This window comes from Protopterus annectens, chromosome 16.part0, assembly GCF_019279795.1.
Source record: "Protopterus annectens isolate FY-2018-M chromosome 16.part0, PAN1.0, whole genome shotgun sequence".
Classification (NCBI taxonomy): Eukaryota; Metazoa; Chordata; order Ceratodontiformes; family Protopteridae; genus Protopterus; species Protopterus annectens.
Window position 1 is genome coordinate 789,432,266 of NC_056750.1, and position 17,701 is coordinate 789,449,966.

Here is a 17,701-nt window from a genome sequence, read left to right on the forward strand (position 1 = left end):
TGGACTACATGAATAGAGAAGCTCTCTGATTATGTAGCCCAGGCAGGTATGACCCTGACCCTGAGCAGTATCCTTCCTTCACCAAGAAGGATGCCACAATATAGAGAAAAGATAATCAGCTTTAACAATTGGCTTAATGTCTGGTGTCATTCAAAGGGGATCCAGTGTCTGTCTGCCTGGGATGACATGCTTGACAAGCCACGCTGCTTCGCAAGGGACGGCTTGCACCTGTCACCCCTGGGATTCCGGATATTGGCTAAGGCTATTGTCACCCCCATAGTGCCTTTTTTAGGCAAGGCTCAAATTCTAAACCTACCACCCTAGAAAACAAAAATGGGAAGAAACTGAGGGTAATGCTGCTCAATGCCAGAAGTCTAAATCTCAAAATGCACGCACTCAAGGCCCTTCTCAGTATGGAGAACATCGATGTCTGTGCTGTAACTGAAACCTGGTTCAAGGCTCCTGAGAGCACCCCGGCACTATTAGGTTTTACCTCAGATCATGCCCGCCCCAAAACCCAGACCACACCACAAAAGGAGGGAGTGTATCCATATTCATAAAGGATACCCACACCTTCAGGTTGGTGGCAATGCACGAAGCTTCGGAAACCATCCAGGTGCAACTAGCCATATAGGCAAAACTGCTCTACAAATTGTAGCATGCAATAGGCCACCCTCTCAAACTCAGGAACCCCACACAGCCTTCCTGAAGACACTGGAGGGTATAAATGTATCTCCAAACACCATCATATTGGGTGACTTCAACTACCCGAATATAGACTGGGAACATTACTCAAGCCCTAACTTTCTAGCCCAACGGTTCCTGGAGTTCATAAATTCAAATGCCATGGAACAGCTAGTCACTGTTCCCACGAGAGGAGAAAATATACTAGATCTCATTATCACAAACATGGGGACAAAATGCTCCACACCGGAAGTATATCCCTCATTGGTGAGATCTGATCATAAACTAATCTCACTGGAAATCCACATCCCGCCCCCACCCCAAACAAAAAAGACCACAGTGAAGAACTTCTCTAAAGCAAACTTCACACTACTCAAGACTGGTGTGGTATCCTTCAAGGCCCCTGAGCCAGTGAAAACCACAACCCAAGCTGCAGAAGCCCTTACAAATGCCTTCTATGAACACCTCCAGGACTGCATGGATCAGGCAATCCCAAATAAAACCAAGACTCTGTCCAGTCAGGTGGACCCCAGCCATTAACAAACTTTACAATAAGAGGAGAAAGCTATTACATGATAGAACAAAATCCATAAAAGGGATGTCACCCCTGATCATTATTAGTAAAAAAATACGAGCACTCATAAAATCAACTAAGGCCAATTTTGAGAGAAAAATTGCCATGGATTCGAAGGACAGTCATAAGGCCTTTTTCAGCTATGTTAGGAACCTGGGTGGAAACTCCCAGATATGCTCAGAATTAGTCCAAAATGATACAAAAATCACTGAACCCACAGACATTGCCAACATACTGGCAGACAGGTTCAGTGCAAACTTCACCTCCCCCCCCCCAAAGGAGAGATAACTATCCCAGCGGAGTGTAGCCTCCCAGACATCTCAAATGCGCAGGTGAAAGCTGCTCTCTCTAAAGCTAAAAACACAGCATCAATGGGACCGGATGGTGTCCCCGGCTGTGTGCTACATGAGCTAAATGAGGAATTAAACCTGCACATAAGGCAGCTGTTTAATCTCAGCCTTACCACAGGATGCGTGCCCAAGGAGTGGCGTACGGCAACTGTGGTCCCACTCCACAAAGGCGGTGCCTCTACGGACCCTGGTAATTACCGCCCCATAAGCTTAACAAGTCTAGTCTGCAAAGCTATGGAGAGGATCATAATGGAGCTCATAAACAAAGATATAGGGGACTTGCAGACATTGGACCCGACCCAATTTGGCTTAGTCAAGGGAAGATCATGCCTTTTGAACTTGGTCAACTTCTTCGAAACAGTCACCAAGGCCATTGATGAGGGAAAGGCAGTCCATACAGCCTACCTTGACCTTGCAAGGCTTTCACACAATACCCCACTCGGGTATTGTAGAAAAACTTACCAGCTTAAATGTAAACCCATATGTCACAAGATGGGTTGCAAACTGGCTTAAGGACAGAACCCACAGGGTTAGAGTTGCTGGCGCTATGTCAGACTCCAAGCCGGTCACAAGTGGTGTCCCACAGGGCTCGGTCCTTGGCCCCCTATTGTTTGGCATCTACTTCTCAGAAGTACAGGCCAACATGGGAGGACTTTGGCTGACACTTTGCAGACGACTGCAAACTGGGCGCGATAGTGGAAAGTGCATCGGACACGGATATCCTTCAGAAGGGACTCACGGAAACAGATAGCTGGTGCCAGAGCCATGGCCTTAAGTTAAACGCCAAAAAATGTATAGTCATACCCTTCGGGAAAAACAAGGTAACTCCAAGCTACCATATAGGTGGCAATCCACTAAGCATAGAAGAGGTTATCAGGGACCTGGGGACCCAGGTAGACAGTGGCCTTTCTTTTGACACTCACGTTGCTAAAGTGGTTAGAAAGACCTTCTACATTGCCCACCTGATCATGAAGGGATTCACATCCAGATCTAGTGAGGTCATTGTTCCCCTGTACTCTTCACTTATCATACCAATGATAGAGTACAATTCCCCATTTGGGATGCATCTCACCAGACATCTGCAGCAATTGGAGAGACCCCAAACGTTCCTCACCAAAAGGATAAATGGACTCCAAAATCCGTCATATGCTGCCAGATTGAAGAAACTCCAGCTCTATTCAGTCGCATACCGTCTGCTCAGAGGTGACAAGTGCCTGACATACAAGGCCATGTCCAACCCAGAATTAATGGACATGCTCCACCTCAAAAAATCCAAATCCACCAAAACCACTAGAGCAAGTGACTTAAACCTTAGCACGGATATAAATAGGACATGCTGGAGGGATAGATTTATCACTCAGAGACTCCCTATGCTGTGGAATAAAATCCCGGTCCATGTGAGGCAGAGCACCTCGCTGGCTCTGTTCAAGAGAAATCTTGACCTGTGGATGGGAGATCGTAGGTTTACCCTGGGAATCATCTCTGTGTCACTGCTGGACAGAGGCACAACAAGCTAATGGGCACAGTATTTTTTTATATAAGGGGTGGCGTAAGCCACAAAACTTTGGGCTAGGCTTATAAATGCCTTAGGGCAGATAGCCTAGTATAAACATATGAACCTATGAACCTATTTAAGAGGTATGTATATAAGGGTGACAGAAAAGACAAACCGTGGAGATATTCTGGAACTGTGTTAAAGACTAGAAAACAGTGAAACAATGCAAAAAAATTAAGGGGAACATAAGTCATGCCTAGCTGTTACCTCAAGTGCAGGGTTCGATTCCTTCAGCCTCTACTGTCCAGCTATGAGACTCGGAACAAGTCACTTAACCAAACAGCTCTCCAGGTCAAAGTCTCAGAAAGGTCCATAAAGATCAGTGCTCTACTCCAGTCAACATATAAAAATAAGTAATTAGAGAGAGAGAGAGAATGAAAAAGGAAACACTATAAAAAGAATAAAGTGTTAGACAAGGTGCAAACCAAAAAAAAAAACTCCGATTCACCTGGAAGGCTGAAGTGGCCCTTGACAGCAGAGTAATAAACATTTCAGCTATAATGGAGAGTACAAGAGGAACTGATGGTGGAGAGAACAATGCCTTGGTAAGACCAGAACACAAAAGATGTCTAAAGGAAAGCAGAGGAAATGGCTATGCAACACTCAGTACTGCTTCTAAATACTGTACTGGAAGTAGGAGGCAGAGTAAAAAGCTTTCATTCAGCTACAGTTCAGCTCGGGATACACTTTTCTAGTGCAGGCTTCTGAAGCCAAGTACAAGGAATCTTGCAAAACTGCAAGAAATTATACGAGACTGAAGAAAATGACAAATTAATTAAAAACATCTTATGACAATGACAGGTGAAAAAAGTGAGTGCACTGAGGATTCAGGACACCCAGAAAACCTCCAGAGTAGAAGACAGGCATAAAACTAGGCTAATACAAGGAAATACTATAAGGCAGGAGCACAATCAGTGGACACTTGATGAGAAGGGAAGTGTTATGCCAGATACTCAGGGCGGCAGAAAGGTTTGGCTCAAAGAGGTTGGAGTTGAAAGAACATATGGTGGGTATTAAGAGTACATTCAGGGGAAGATATGGGGTGTAGAGAAGGTAGTGGACTGGAGAGGAAGGCAAGATAGGGTTGACAAGGAGAAGATTAACTTGACAAAGGATAGTAGGTTGTGAGCAGAAATTGGGGAACAGACAAGATCTGCAACCTACAGGTCCAGCTGAAGAAAGCAGTGGAGGTGGGGACTGGCAGGAGTCAAAGGGAAATTAGATGACAGAAAGTAGTGGAGAAAGCCAAGATTAGGATGAGAATTTTTCCCAGGAACTAGCAGCGGAGGTTGATAGACTATGGAAGGTAAAAGGTAACAAAAGAAGAGGAGGACTGGAGGGCGAGAAGTGGTCAACAGGAGGGAGCACTAGGGCAAGAGTAAAGAGGAGGTAGACAAAGGGAAGGTTCAGCCTTTTAGTCAGGACAGAGATCAAAAGGACAAGCAAGGATTAAGTATGGTCAGAAAGAAAGGTAATGTGAGTAGTCAGGGGGCAGGCAGGCCTAGCTCATTAGGACAAGGATAGAGTAAGCCTAGCCTTCATAGGACAGAACTGGTGCTGGCAAGCTGTAGAATCCGTTGGTTAGAAAAGAAAGAATGGAACCTGGTGAAGGTTGACAAGTGTCAGGCATAACCTTTGCCAAGATGGACCAAACAGTGACCAAGCTTCTCACGAAAGTAGGAGGACATCCTAATATATTTGTCCAAGGGCAAACTGCCCAAGTGGAAGGAAACATGGAATCAGAAATGGAGAGCATCAAGGAAGTGGTCTCAACATGCCAGGGCTGTGGTGATAGAACAGCATTATTAGAAACATTACAATTTCAAGGCCACTAACATGAGGAAATGGAAATATGGGCATGTTAACTGTTTTCTGATGGACTAGAATAAGGAGAAATGCATTGGGATAGTAGGGGAGTAGGGCAGGAAGCTGTTATTTGGAGGTTTACCACTTCCAGAATGTCAAAAGGCGAAACACGACACCATGCATGGCACACTGAAATATTAGACCAAAAGTGTGCTAGAATAAATATAACATTACATCATTACTGCTATAAATTGTCAAATATGCGAGATCACTGCATAAGAGGAAGCTCCTTTCCTGGAAAATGCAGATTAAAAGTCCAAGGATGTTAAGGTAGAGCTCCCTGCATAAGGTGCATTGAAGTTTTACACCTCCAAATAAAAAAAACTTTATTTGCATAATTAATATTTGAGTTTTTTTTTTTTTTTAAATCATGATCTTATTATACTGGGCATGCATGTCTTATGATGCAGCAATAGTTGTGAAAGTACAGTTATAGATTTGGTTGTTGAGATCCAATTATATAACAATTATTAAAGTCAGAGCACAGCCCACAAGAAAGTACATTGCTAAAGCAGGAGGTAGGAGGGGAGTGGAAAGTGAGATGGATATGGTAGAGGTTAGTAAGACAATAGGAACAATCTAAAGGAACAGAGCAGTGTAGTACAGGAAGGGAGGAAATCTGGAGTATCTAGAAAAAAAAGGTGACTGGCAAGAAAAACTAGCATCAGAAAATACAAACGAATGGACGAGCAGTAAAATGATGGTAAAAGAGCAGGACAAACAAGAGCAGGCCAAACAAATGAATGGGGTAGAACAAACAAGACCTTTAATTCAATCAAATGCACACACAAAAAAAGCATTTTTGCAGAACAGCAAGCTCTCATGCACCGCTTTTTACTTACAACTTAGTCAGTCATCACAGGACTTAAGAGAAAAGAAAAAAAAAAAATAAACAGTTACAATATTGTTACTGTTTTATAAATAGGAAATTTAAATCTGTAGTGCCTTCCTAATGGAATTGTGACTGGAAAGCCTAAAACCAGAGAAAAGAAACCAACAAATTAAAACCCATCCTCCTCCTACATGACCAAAGTGTAGAGCATACAGAAATAGTCACAAAAGGAATACAGAAAACTCAGGGTTAGCAATTTAGAAGCATAGCTGTCAACTGAATTGCACTTTTAAAATATTAGTACTATTAACATAAGGCAGTGGGCGAGTAATAGCCTGCAAGTAAAATGTTAGAGCTATGCTAGAGCCTACAAATGTCATAGATGGTAAGGAAGGAAGGGGCAAGGGAATAGGCAACTGGGTGAGGGGTATGGGTAATAGAATCAATTTACTGCTCAGCAAAAGACAGACTACATAGAAGCAGTGCCAGTAAAGACTAAAGCCAGTATAGAGAGGACAACAGTGGGACATGTTAATGACAGGCGAGAACAGGCAGTGCAATCTTAAGATAGACAGCATTCAGAAAAGGCACGGTAAGAAATGATGAGGGGTGCCATTATGTGTGAACAGAAGTTTGGGACAGGTTATAAACAAGGAGATGGTGCAAAGGAAAGCGAGGGAAGGAGGTTCAGAGTACCATAAAGATTGATATGACAGTGCAGAGCCAACAGTAACAGGCAGCGTTCTGCTGTAGTAAGACCTCTCCCTCAAACTTAGGGGCAAGGTTCATTTCTGAACTTGGATCACTGACTGTGGATATTTCCTTGTTGTCCTCCAAAAACATTTTTCCACCCATCTCCCAAAAACATGCTAGCTGACTAGTTACGTTAAACTGGGATCTGCTGCAAGAAATCAAAGTAAACCTCACCAACAACAAAACAATGCAAACTCCTTCAATAATTCTTCAAGCAAACTATGGGTGAAAATCTCATTTTGTTTTTTTTTTTTTTTTTTTTTAAGATTATATATATATATATATATATATATATATATATATATATATATATATATATATATATATATAAACAGACAAGACCATCTCTACTTTTATTATTGTAATTTTATCCTCAAACATATCCACCTTCCTCATATATACTTACTGTGTGGTTACACAATATGACAAAGGATGAAACAAATCAGCTTGTCTAATTGCACTCTCTCAGAAGAATGGACTATGGTTAAAACCTTTGGTGGAGGTGGAATCCGTAAGAGTCCCACAACGGTCATCACTCTGTTGAAAGACAGCTCTTTCACTAAATTATCCACATGTACTTCGCCTTGCTTTTGTTGCCTGGGGTCAGAGAAGCCCAGGAAAGGTTAATTTATTTTTTTTTATTAACCAGCTAAGTGAAAAAGGAGCAAAAAAAAGGATAGTGGATACACTAACACTCTATAGGCCATCAGTGGAAGAAAATATAGTAACTATGATGGGAGATCTCAGCCTGATAGAGGGATTCAACCTGGAAGTGTTTGTGCAAAGGTAATGACGAAGAAAGAAGGGGGAGGACTCCTTGGCTTTGTGGACAGAATGAGTTGATGGTGCTGGACAGTGATCTACAAGAGAAAAATGACAACACACTGGCCATGGAAAATTAGTTGAGTAGTGCCACAAAGACTAAAAATGACAGGATGATGAAGAGTAGGTAAAGGAATGGGGAGACCTAAGAAAGGGACAAGGTACAGAGCACCATACAAAGATAAGACAGATGTTGGAAAAGGCTTGAGAGAGAGTTGTCAAACAGCTCAGTAGAGAGGTATAGCGAGCCACAATCAATAACCAAATGTACTATGACTCAAGGAACTGGACTGAGGATCAGTGTGATGGCCAGGAATCGGGCAGCGAAATGTGTTGAGAGAAGAGGAGCATGGGAAAAAAGGTGAGAAGCAGGTTAAGAGAGGAAACAAGGCTTTCTGCTGGGCTGCAGGAAGAATGAAGTCAGCAAGAAAACTGCTAAATCAGCATAGAAAGAGCAGAAATATTAGGGAGATTAATAAGCTACTTAAAATTCGACATTGATATTTTGTGTCAGATTTCACCAATGAAGAGGAAGTGAATGTACCGATCCGGAAGGCAGGACAGTTGACAGGATTGTAAATAAATAGATGATAATGATGTTGGAACAAACATGTCACTTGTGCAAGTGAAGGAATGGAACACAAGGCAAGAAGTGGTCACATGGAGGAATCTCAGAAAAGGCTGCAGAGGTTTTGTTTGAACTTTTGACTGAACTCTTTAGCTGCTCTTATGGGCAGAGAGGACCAGGGAATGGGACTTGTAGTGTCCATATACAACAGACCAAAGCACCAGCTAGGAACTACAGGCCCAAGAGATTGATTTCAGTGGGTGAATTCTAAGATGTATTCACAACAGGGGTAGTTAATTATTTGCGCATTTGTTTATCTAAGTGGGATGGGTACAGAACCAATCTTAGCCACTACCTGCCCAACTGGTAGTTTATGTTGGGCTCAGGTGATCCATTTTTAATGTCAGGGTTACCAGGGAAGCAGACAGACCATCTTGGGGATTTGATTTATCTGTAGTCATACCAACCTTCCTAAATGGACAGGACTGAGAAATGTATATACCAACCTTCCTAAATGGACAGGACAGAGAAATGTATGCATGACTGGATGGAGAAGTTAGATAGCAGTGGTCAATGAGAGAAGCTTTCAGAGATTAAAAAGGTAAAAGTGTGCTGTCCCACAGGAGTTGGTCCTAATCCATTTCCATTTAATGCACCTATTTCTTACTTCACATAGCATGGTAAATGAGATTTATTATCAGATGTACATATCAAGCTTGGATACATATGAAAGGAAATGATCCAAAGGGCTTAAAGTTGGAAACCTCACTTTCATTCTGCGGGTACACATTGTTGCAATCAGGAGAGACAACCTAGGGAAAACTTCTGTACTTGTGGGAATCAGATAAAATCCTAAGCCAGAAATAGATACAGGGATCATTATAATAGGTCTAACCTGACACAATGTGAGGGTGACAACAAAAACAAACCAATCAGAGGCAATGCCTACCCTTAGCTAACTAGATGCCTAAAACAGTTGTGAAAACAGAGAGAATGCTGGGAAAACCTGAAATACACCAATTACACTATAATTTCAAAGCTACACAGAAGAGTGAAGGTATTTATCCAGGAGAAATATAAAATGCCAACTCTAGATAACACATATCCGAGCTCATAAATATTTACAATCTAACCTTAACAGGTTACGACCCCACATCATGGAAAGTGGCTAAAATTACTTCACTTCTGAAAAACACCCAATCTTAAAGACCATGGGCATTTCCAGCTCACAGCCAGTCTGACAAAACACTTGAAAAATGTTTCTACAAATTTTTCCTTTATTAACTAGGATGATAATGATGATGTACCTGGCTTTAATAGATCAGCTGCTTGCCTCTCTACTGACCACATCTATACAAACATGGACAAAGACTTCCTTATAAATGCTTTGTTCACAGACTTTAAAAGGACCTTTGACAAAGTAAATCACTCGGACCTACTCAAGAGGTTTCATAGTTCCCAGGCAACGCCAAACTGGCTAAGGGACTACTGATCAAAGTAGTCCAGCCATCATCAGAATTTGACATACACGTTCAGTTCCCTTTAGTCCTTTTTCTGGTGTTTCCCCAAGGATCAGTCATGTTTTCCCCCTACATAAAATGACCTTCCTTCTCACTTTCCTACTATCACTCTTTATGATGATGGTCACTTCATAATTCTATGCAATAAACTCCCCTACTACTACAAATCACACCATTACAAAATGACCTGGATAAACTATCCACCTGGTTTCACAACTCAGATCTGCAAGTTAACACTACAAAATCAAATTAAATGATTTATGGTACTCTGCCCACATTACTGACAACCACTGATGGTCACTGCCCCATGGAGCAAAACTGAAGTCCAGAACTACAAATACTTAGGTCTGAACCTTGACCCCACCCTTAAATTTTATTATCTGCTCTTGCAAATACTAAGATGCTGTCAGCGTTTTGAGTCAGAGAAGTGAGTAAATATGCTCCCTCTAAAATGTGTTTCAAGTTCTAACTAAGAACATGCTAGTACCAAAATTTAAGTATGCACTACCCATAATTTATGGACGGCGCAGTGGTGCAGCGGTAGTGTTGTCTCTTACAGCAAGTGGTTCACAGGTTTGATTTCCAGATGGAGTGCCTTCTGTGTAAAGTCTACATGTCCCCACGTTCATGTGGGTTTTCACCAGGTACTCTGGTTTCTTCCCACACTACAAAGACATGCGTCTGGAGCATTTTTCCCCAGGTCTCCAATGAAAATTGCCTTCGCTCCAAGTAGGACTTCCAGTAAACAAATGTTAAATAAATAAAATTTAGACAATTCTTCAAACCACTTGATTCTTACAAAACAAAAAAAAATTGCAAGGATAAACTCTTCCACAAATGACTGCGCCTTGCTGAGCACTACCAGAAACTGACCTTCACTTCAACAGCCTCTAGAGAACTCTAGTTAAAAGCCTCTCTAAAAAAATGTCAAACAAACCCCCTATACACAAACTCCAAACCTCCCACTACACAATCTCCTCATTTCTCAGAACAAATACACACATAAGGACAATGGTCTCAAAAGTATGGGGTCTATGGGACACTTCTGGCAGGACTAATTCGCAATCCATATTTCCTGGAACAAAAGTCAATAGTCAAGCAGCTTTCTATACTTGCTATCACTGAGGAGATTTGACTATAGCTCTGGCAGTAGCTTTCATTTTCAGAATCATTTAATGCTCTATGCAAGTGCACATAAAATAACTGGCTACACTGCAAGCCAGGGGAATTGTCGGTCAAGTAAGCTGTGTGGTTCATTGTTTGACGCATTGTAAGGTTCTGTGCCAACTGAAATCTTGAATCTGTTGAAAAAATAAGATTCTACTTGTTTAGCAGGCTGGCAATTTAAAAATAGCATATGGAAAACTCTGCGTTGTCCTGATTAGACTATATTCTCTATATTTGACCTTGTAGTGACTCGTGTTTATTATATTTGCCTGCAAAAAGCCTAACCAACCAGTATGATAACATAATGCATTCATTCATTCACTTCAGTTCTACATACTGTCAGTTTGGGAGTATTTACAAAGACATATTCAATAGGCAAAACTACCATAATCCAGATTTAGTTTATATGCAGAAAACTATGCACACTGGCAATTTGGAAATTAATGTAATTCATTAAAAGCTAATACTTTAACACAGGTCAACTTAAATTACAATTACAATTTTCTGCTTTAGAAAGCATGTAAACAGCAGCTACAAAGCTAAACAATGCTTTACAACACTTTCACAAAAACAATCACAAAGAGTGGTAAAAAAATAAATAAATAAGACGAGTGAAATAGGAAAAAAGTGATTTAAAGGATAAATAATGATCAAGCTGTCTGTAAACATCCCTAATCTGACAATGTTTGATATGGTTAATACAAGATGGAAGAATAATTTAATACAATGTTTCCTTTGGCATGCATCTATCCAAACATGCACCAAGTGCAACAGCTACAGAGATACCTTACCAAAAGGCCATGAGACCTACATATACCACCCACTCAATGCTCTGTCATTATACTCCGTATCCTATTCATTAACAGGTGACCTGTGCGTTTGGCATACAAGACATCATCTGACCCATTAATGATGGATTTACTGCCCATCAAGTCAAACAGCATCAACAATACTTCGTCTATGTTTTCTAAATCTCTTCTGTATCAGTGGCAGAGTGTTTTGGAGGGACATGTATATCTTTCAGAGGCTACCCATGCTCTGGAAAAGACTTTCTATCCATATAATTATGGACAGGGATGAACTTTGTTTTAAGCACAACTTGGATCTATGTATTGGAAACAGAAAATTTACTCAAGAACTGCCTCTGTATTATTAATGAAAACAGGCAGCTCGCGAATGCTTTATCCCATGCATGGGCCTCCTTAAATTATCTATGCTATGATCCCAGTTATTCTCATTAGGGTCAATGTATTATCATCGGCCATGGGATTGGCAAGGCCATATCTCTAACCAAATTGGATGGGTTAATCCGAGCACAAAAAGGGATGGCCAAGGCAGCTAGCCTACCACTTAGCTATGAAACTATAAGAAGTGGATAAAAGGATGCAATAGTTATGCTGCAATTCTAAGTATTTTTATGGATTACAGAATAAAAGCTTTACTCTTACATGTCAGAAGAGCAAACATATATGAAGTAATATTATGGGCAGACTACAGGATCCAAGGTGCAACAGGGAAACATGATCCTATGCGGAACAGGAAATATATAAATTCAGGATTAGTAAAGAGGAGCCCAAAATTCATTAAATAATATGGCTTTACTCAACTTCAGTTTAAAGTGCTATACTGCATGTGTGTGTGCATGGATGTGTTATTCTAATCCTCTAGCTGCAATAGAATGGGGACTCTGGGCTAATATTTGAACATGCATGTAAAGAACAACGGTTACCAAGAGATCATCATATATAGTATTATTTGGCCATGTGTTTTATATTGGCCAAAAAGGAGGGAAATAAAGCACATACAACACACAACATGGAGCCATCTTCCAGGTCTCATAAACCAAAGTACTTCTCCAACTCTATTCAAATGCAATGAGGGTGAATGGATAGGAAAACACAAATTCATCCCAGTTTAGCATCTATGTCCCTTCATGGATGAGGCAACAAGTAAATGTCCCAACATATCCTTGCTAGGATGAGGGTTACTCATGCACAAAACACAAGAGCCAAAAATCTACCACAGGAGTATAAGGCTACGCTTAAGATCCTCACAGATCAATAGGCTGGTAAGTACCTCTGAAAATGCGGCAACTAGTCCAATAGCTGTGCATTTTACAAATCAGCATAATAATAATGTGAAGTTTTTAGACATTGTATTACTTAAATTTGTCAGAATGTTTCAGCTGTATTATCAAAAAAGGAAGCATGGTACATCTTTACATATGACGACTTTCAGCTGTATTATCAAAAAAGGAAGCATGGTACATCTCTACATACGACTTACAGCCAAATGGTTTCAACAATGAAACTGTTTTGAAACATTTATTGAAACAGTTGCATTTGTATGTTTTGTTTCTACATATGTTTTCCAAGTACACATGTTTATTTTTCAGTGCTTAATAATTTTGGGAAGTTTACAGCGGAATGTTCCTTTAATGCATCAAGGTGGTCTCCGCTGTTTATCTCTTTTTTTGTAGTTATAATTTGGGATTTGAAGTGAAACTGTTGAGGGTGTAAAACAAGGTGCTAATTTGTTTTATCCTGTAATTTAATAAAACAAGATTTTTAAAACTCAATTTGAACAGACTAACATTTTTTGAGACTTCAGCTTGTGACTGCCTAATGACAAATAATCTAGTCAGTGATGATGTTTTCTTTCCTCATCTTCAGAAGCCTGTAAACTGCCTCTTGACACAGGAGACTGCACAGGCCATACTGTCAGATATTTCTACAACTCCTCTTCCATGGCATGTGAGCAGTTTGACTATGGAGGCTGCCTTGGTAACACAAACAACTTTTACACTGAAAAGGAATGTCTTCAGACTTGCAGAACAGAAGGTAAGAAGATGACAAACAGAATTGTTTTGCAGATGTGTTCAGAATTTTGAACTGTGTTGCTTGACTACGTATGAAACTGCAAACAAGCAAACAGTGATCCATAAATTATGCAACGTGGAAAATCTATCATTTTTTTTTATTATGCTTTTTGCCCTCTTGCCTGTTAACCACTGAGCCTCCCCACTAAAATTTTCAGAGCTATTCAAGGCTATTTCTTTTTGGCAGCCTTGTTTCCTTCACAACATTCCAGCATTGACTACATTTATTATCCCCTGGGGATGACATGCATCCCGAATCACTGAGGGAGATATAATGGATTTCACCACACCAGTGCATGGCCTAAATGAAGGCTATGCCAGTCAGTTAGATGCACCACACACACGCCCCTGGGTCACGAGCCCCCTTCGTCTCAAGGACTGTTGCAATCCATGTCTGACCACGACCACACCCCCTTCCCCGCGGGTGTGTATGCACATCCTACCTGCCATCTCTGTAAAGTGCCCGAGTCGCTAATCGAATCTATATTTTTCATTAATGAAGGTCCAAACCCTAAACTATTTATAATTAATACTGAAGCCACAAACAAAATCAAAAAAACTAAAGCAAAGTAAAAACTCATTTCTGACCCTATTTTAGGTCCCTGCTTAAGTATGGTATAGTTCATTAACTCCAGTTTCACTAATGAACCATTTCATCAAAATTTAACAAAAAATTTTATTTGCCATCATTGAGTAAAATGAGAGTCAAGTTCACCATACCCATGCAAGGAATGAAGCCTGTTGCAAAACCACATAATCTTTACTAAGTGAATGATAACACTGCAGAGAGAAGCAGAGTAGCATTCTAGAGTGTGACATTCCAGTGGCAAGACTGTGAAAGCAAATTGTTACTGAAATAAGATACGCCTTCCAAAGTAACTACTGACTGTTTAAAGATATAGTTATTTTTATTTATCCTTTGCTGACTGTGTTAGTTTTGCATTTATACTCGGGAGAGGACTTTTGGACAGGGCATCTGAGAACTTACCTACTCATTAGGAGTGTGCTTGCTCTGCTTATAGAGCAGTAGCGGCTGGGAGAACAGCAGCCAAGGAGATCCAAACCAGTGGATAGTACAGAGGCAAATGCCAGTGCAGTGTTTGAGGTGCTACAATATTCGGAGGAGCTGTTTCAGCATAATTTGTTTCAACAGAAGCAAACATTCAAAACAATGACAGATGTTATTACAACCCTCAAGTCAGGAGTTTTGCGGGATGATATTTTTGGTGAATTACTGTTGCGGAGCAAGATGGAGTGTGGAAAAGATGTTTCATGGGGTAAAACTGTGGATAGAATTCAAATGAAGGAATCAGAAGCTAATTTGAAAGAAGATTGACAGACCAAGAAATTTTATACCTAGACTATTAAAGAAACTGCAGGCAAATTGATGAGAGATGGAAGAAAGGAAAGGAAATGTGTCAAAGTAAATTTTATTTATTTATTTATCTAACATTTGTTGAACGGGAATGTCCGACTAGGTTCCATAGAGCCTGTTTTCAGCGGAGGCCCAGGGAGAAATGCTCCAGTGGTAAGAATTCAGAACAAAGAAAAAGAAATGGACAGAGATGACATTTGGGTAATGTTATGGTCCCACTGGGAGTGAAGGGTCAGGAGGCAAGAACGTCTTATGCATAAACAGACATTCTGTGACTTTTTGAGACTGGTCCTGTTCTGGAAAGTTTTTTTTTTTTTTTTTTTTGGGGGGGGTGAGTATGAGAAGAAAAAGAACTGTAATTCATGGAATTTTTATGTGGTTATAGCATTTCACATAGAAACTACATGTTCGAGTTGAAAGAGTCACTTTAGAGAGACATTTAAGAAATCTTTGTAAAGAAGTTATGGACAGTAGCAAAGTCTACAACAGAGGATTATGGACTGGGTAATGAGACTGCCATATTATACTGAAAATGGGGAAAGAAAACATTGTTCATGTCCCTAGTATGATAAATGTAGATAGTAACAGAGGTGTTGTAAAAATAGCGTGACAACTAAAAACATGTTTTTTTGTACACAAGATGATTTGATAAGTAACTGTGATAACAGGAAATGTTGTATTTGTGGGGAAACGGGTCATGATGGGATGGATTGCAATCTAGAGAAAAAGGATGGGGAAATAGTGAACAAAAGTGAGGGCAGTATGTGAAGAGAAGAAACAGTCACAATAAAAGAGGGAGTAGGGAAGCAAGACCAGTGTAAAACTAAAGATAAGGATAGAGAGAAAAATGAAAAAAAAAGATTACATAGAATGTACTGAGATAAGTGATGCAGGGAATATAAACTGAAAAACACTGAAAGGTAAAAAGAATTCCATTTGCAAAATCGTAAGAGATAGTAAAAGATAGTTTAAAGGGATAAGTGCAAGAGAGAAAGGAAATGGATAATGTAAACTATACATACTTTAAGGTACAACATAGGCATGACAACTCTGGAGTGCTTTTAATAAATGTAATAGGATCAAAAATCTAAGTGGGAGAACAGGCATCTTAAATTGGTGTAGTAAGTGGGATGCTGACGTAATAAATTTGTAAATATGCAAGTTTGTAAATAGCATTGTACAGAACGTTTTATGTTAAATAAAGATCCCCTACTCTTTTCAATAGGCACCAGGGTATATTTTACATCCACTTGAGCTACCACCACTCAGCCAGATGGTGCCTCAGTTTAACGTCTCATCCTAAGGATGGCGCACTCAGGACTGCAGCCGTTTATTGAAATTATTAATTCAACCTTGGAGTGAAAAGGTAATGGGAGAAAGGGTGACATTACCGCACTTGAGTATATAGTTGCTTTACCCCATGCAAAAATAAATAAATAAAATAATCAGTGTCACACTTGGTCAAAGTGTCAAGCTCAAGTACATGCTTTAGCAGAACACGCATGTCCAGCCTCTCATTTATATAAGCTTTTATGACCAGAGATACTGTTGTACAACCTCAGATCAATCAGGCAAGCATTGAGAAGCCATGTTGCAGAGTACACAGTCCACTCCAGGACCCTGTGGTCTTGCTATCGTTAAATCAGTGGAAGGCATAAAGGCTTCATAAGATGATGGAAGTCTCACTTAATTTTCCTGCACTTTAGTTCACATTGACAAGTGTAGAGCAAAGCAGTGTAAGGGCATTGCTAGACACACAAGCATACACGCATCACGGCATATAGGTTCATAGGTTCATACTAGGCTATCTGCCCGAGGGCATTTACAAGCCTAGCCCAACGTTTTGTGGCTTACGCCACCCCTTTAGTATGGGGAACTATACCCATTATTTTGCTGTGCCTCTGTCGAGCAGTGACACTGAGGTAATCCCTGGGGTATATCTGCGATCTCCCATCCATTGGTCAAGATTTCTCTTGAACAAGGCCAGCGAGGTGCTTTGCCTCACATGTACCGGGATTTTGTTCCACAGCATAGGGAGTCTTTGGGTGATGAATCTATCCCTCCAGCACGTCCTATTAATAGCCGTGTCGAGGTTTAAGTCTCCCGCCCTTGTGGCTCTGATGGATCTAGATTTTTTGAGGTGAAGCATATTAGTCAAATCTGGGTTTGACATGGCCTTGTATGTTAGGCAAAGGTCACCTCTGAGCAAGCGGTGGCGACTGAATAGAGCTGGAGTTCTTTCAGTCGGGCAGCATAGGATAGATTTTGAGACCCTTTATCCTTTTGGTGAGGAACTTTGTGGCCTCTCCAGCTGCTGCAAGTGTCGGGTCAGATACATTCCGAATGGGGCATTGTACTCAATCATTGGTCTGATGAGTGATGAGTAAAGGGAGACTATAACCTCCCTTGATCTAGAGGAGAATCCCTTCATGATAAGGTGGGCAATGTAGAAGGTCTTCCTAACTACTTTAGCTACATGGGTGTCGAATGACAGACTACTATCAACCTGGGTCCCCAGGTCCCTGATAACTTCTTCTGTGCTCAGTGGATTGCCACCTATTTGGTAGCTAGGGGTAACCCTGTTTTTCCCGAAGGGTATGACTATGCATTTTTTGGCATTTAACTTTAGGCCGTGGCTCTGGCACCAGTTATCCGTTTCTGTGAGACCCTTCTGAAGGATATCTGTGTCAGATGTGTTTTCTACTATGGCGCCCAGTTTGCAGTCATCTGCAAACTTTGTCAGCCATAACCCTCCTG

At 40.7% G+C, this 17,701-nt stretch overlaps 1 protein-coding gene across 2 annotated transcripts in view; it reads left to right on the plus strand.

Moving 5' to 3' along the window:
- The window catches only part of LOC122790796 (alpha-1-microglobulin/bikunin precursor), a 227,648-nt gene that overhangs the window by 171,453 nt on the left and 38,494 nt on the right, over positions 1 to 17,701 (plus strand). For both annotated transcript variants that reach the window (XM_044058418.1, XM_044058420.1), the window contains exon 8: positions 13,364 to 13,531. In XM_044058418.1, the coding sequence (XP_043914353.1) occupies positions 13,364 to 13,531 (168 nt within the window). The remainder of the gene's footprint in view (positions 1 to 13,363; positions 13,532 to 17,701) is intronic.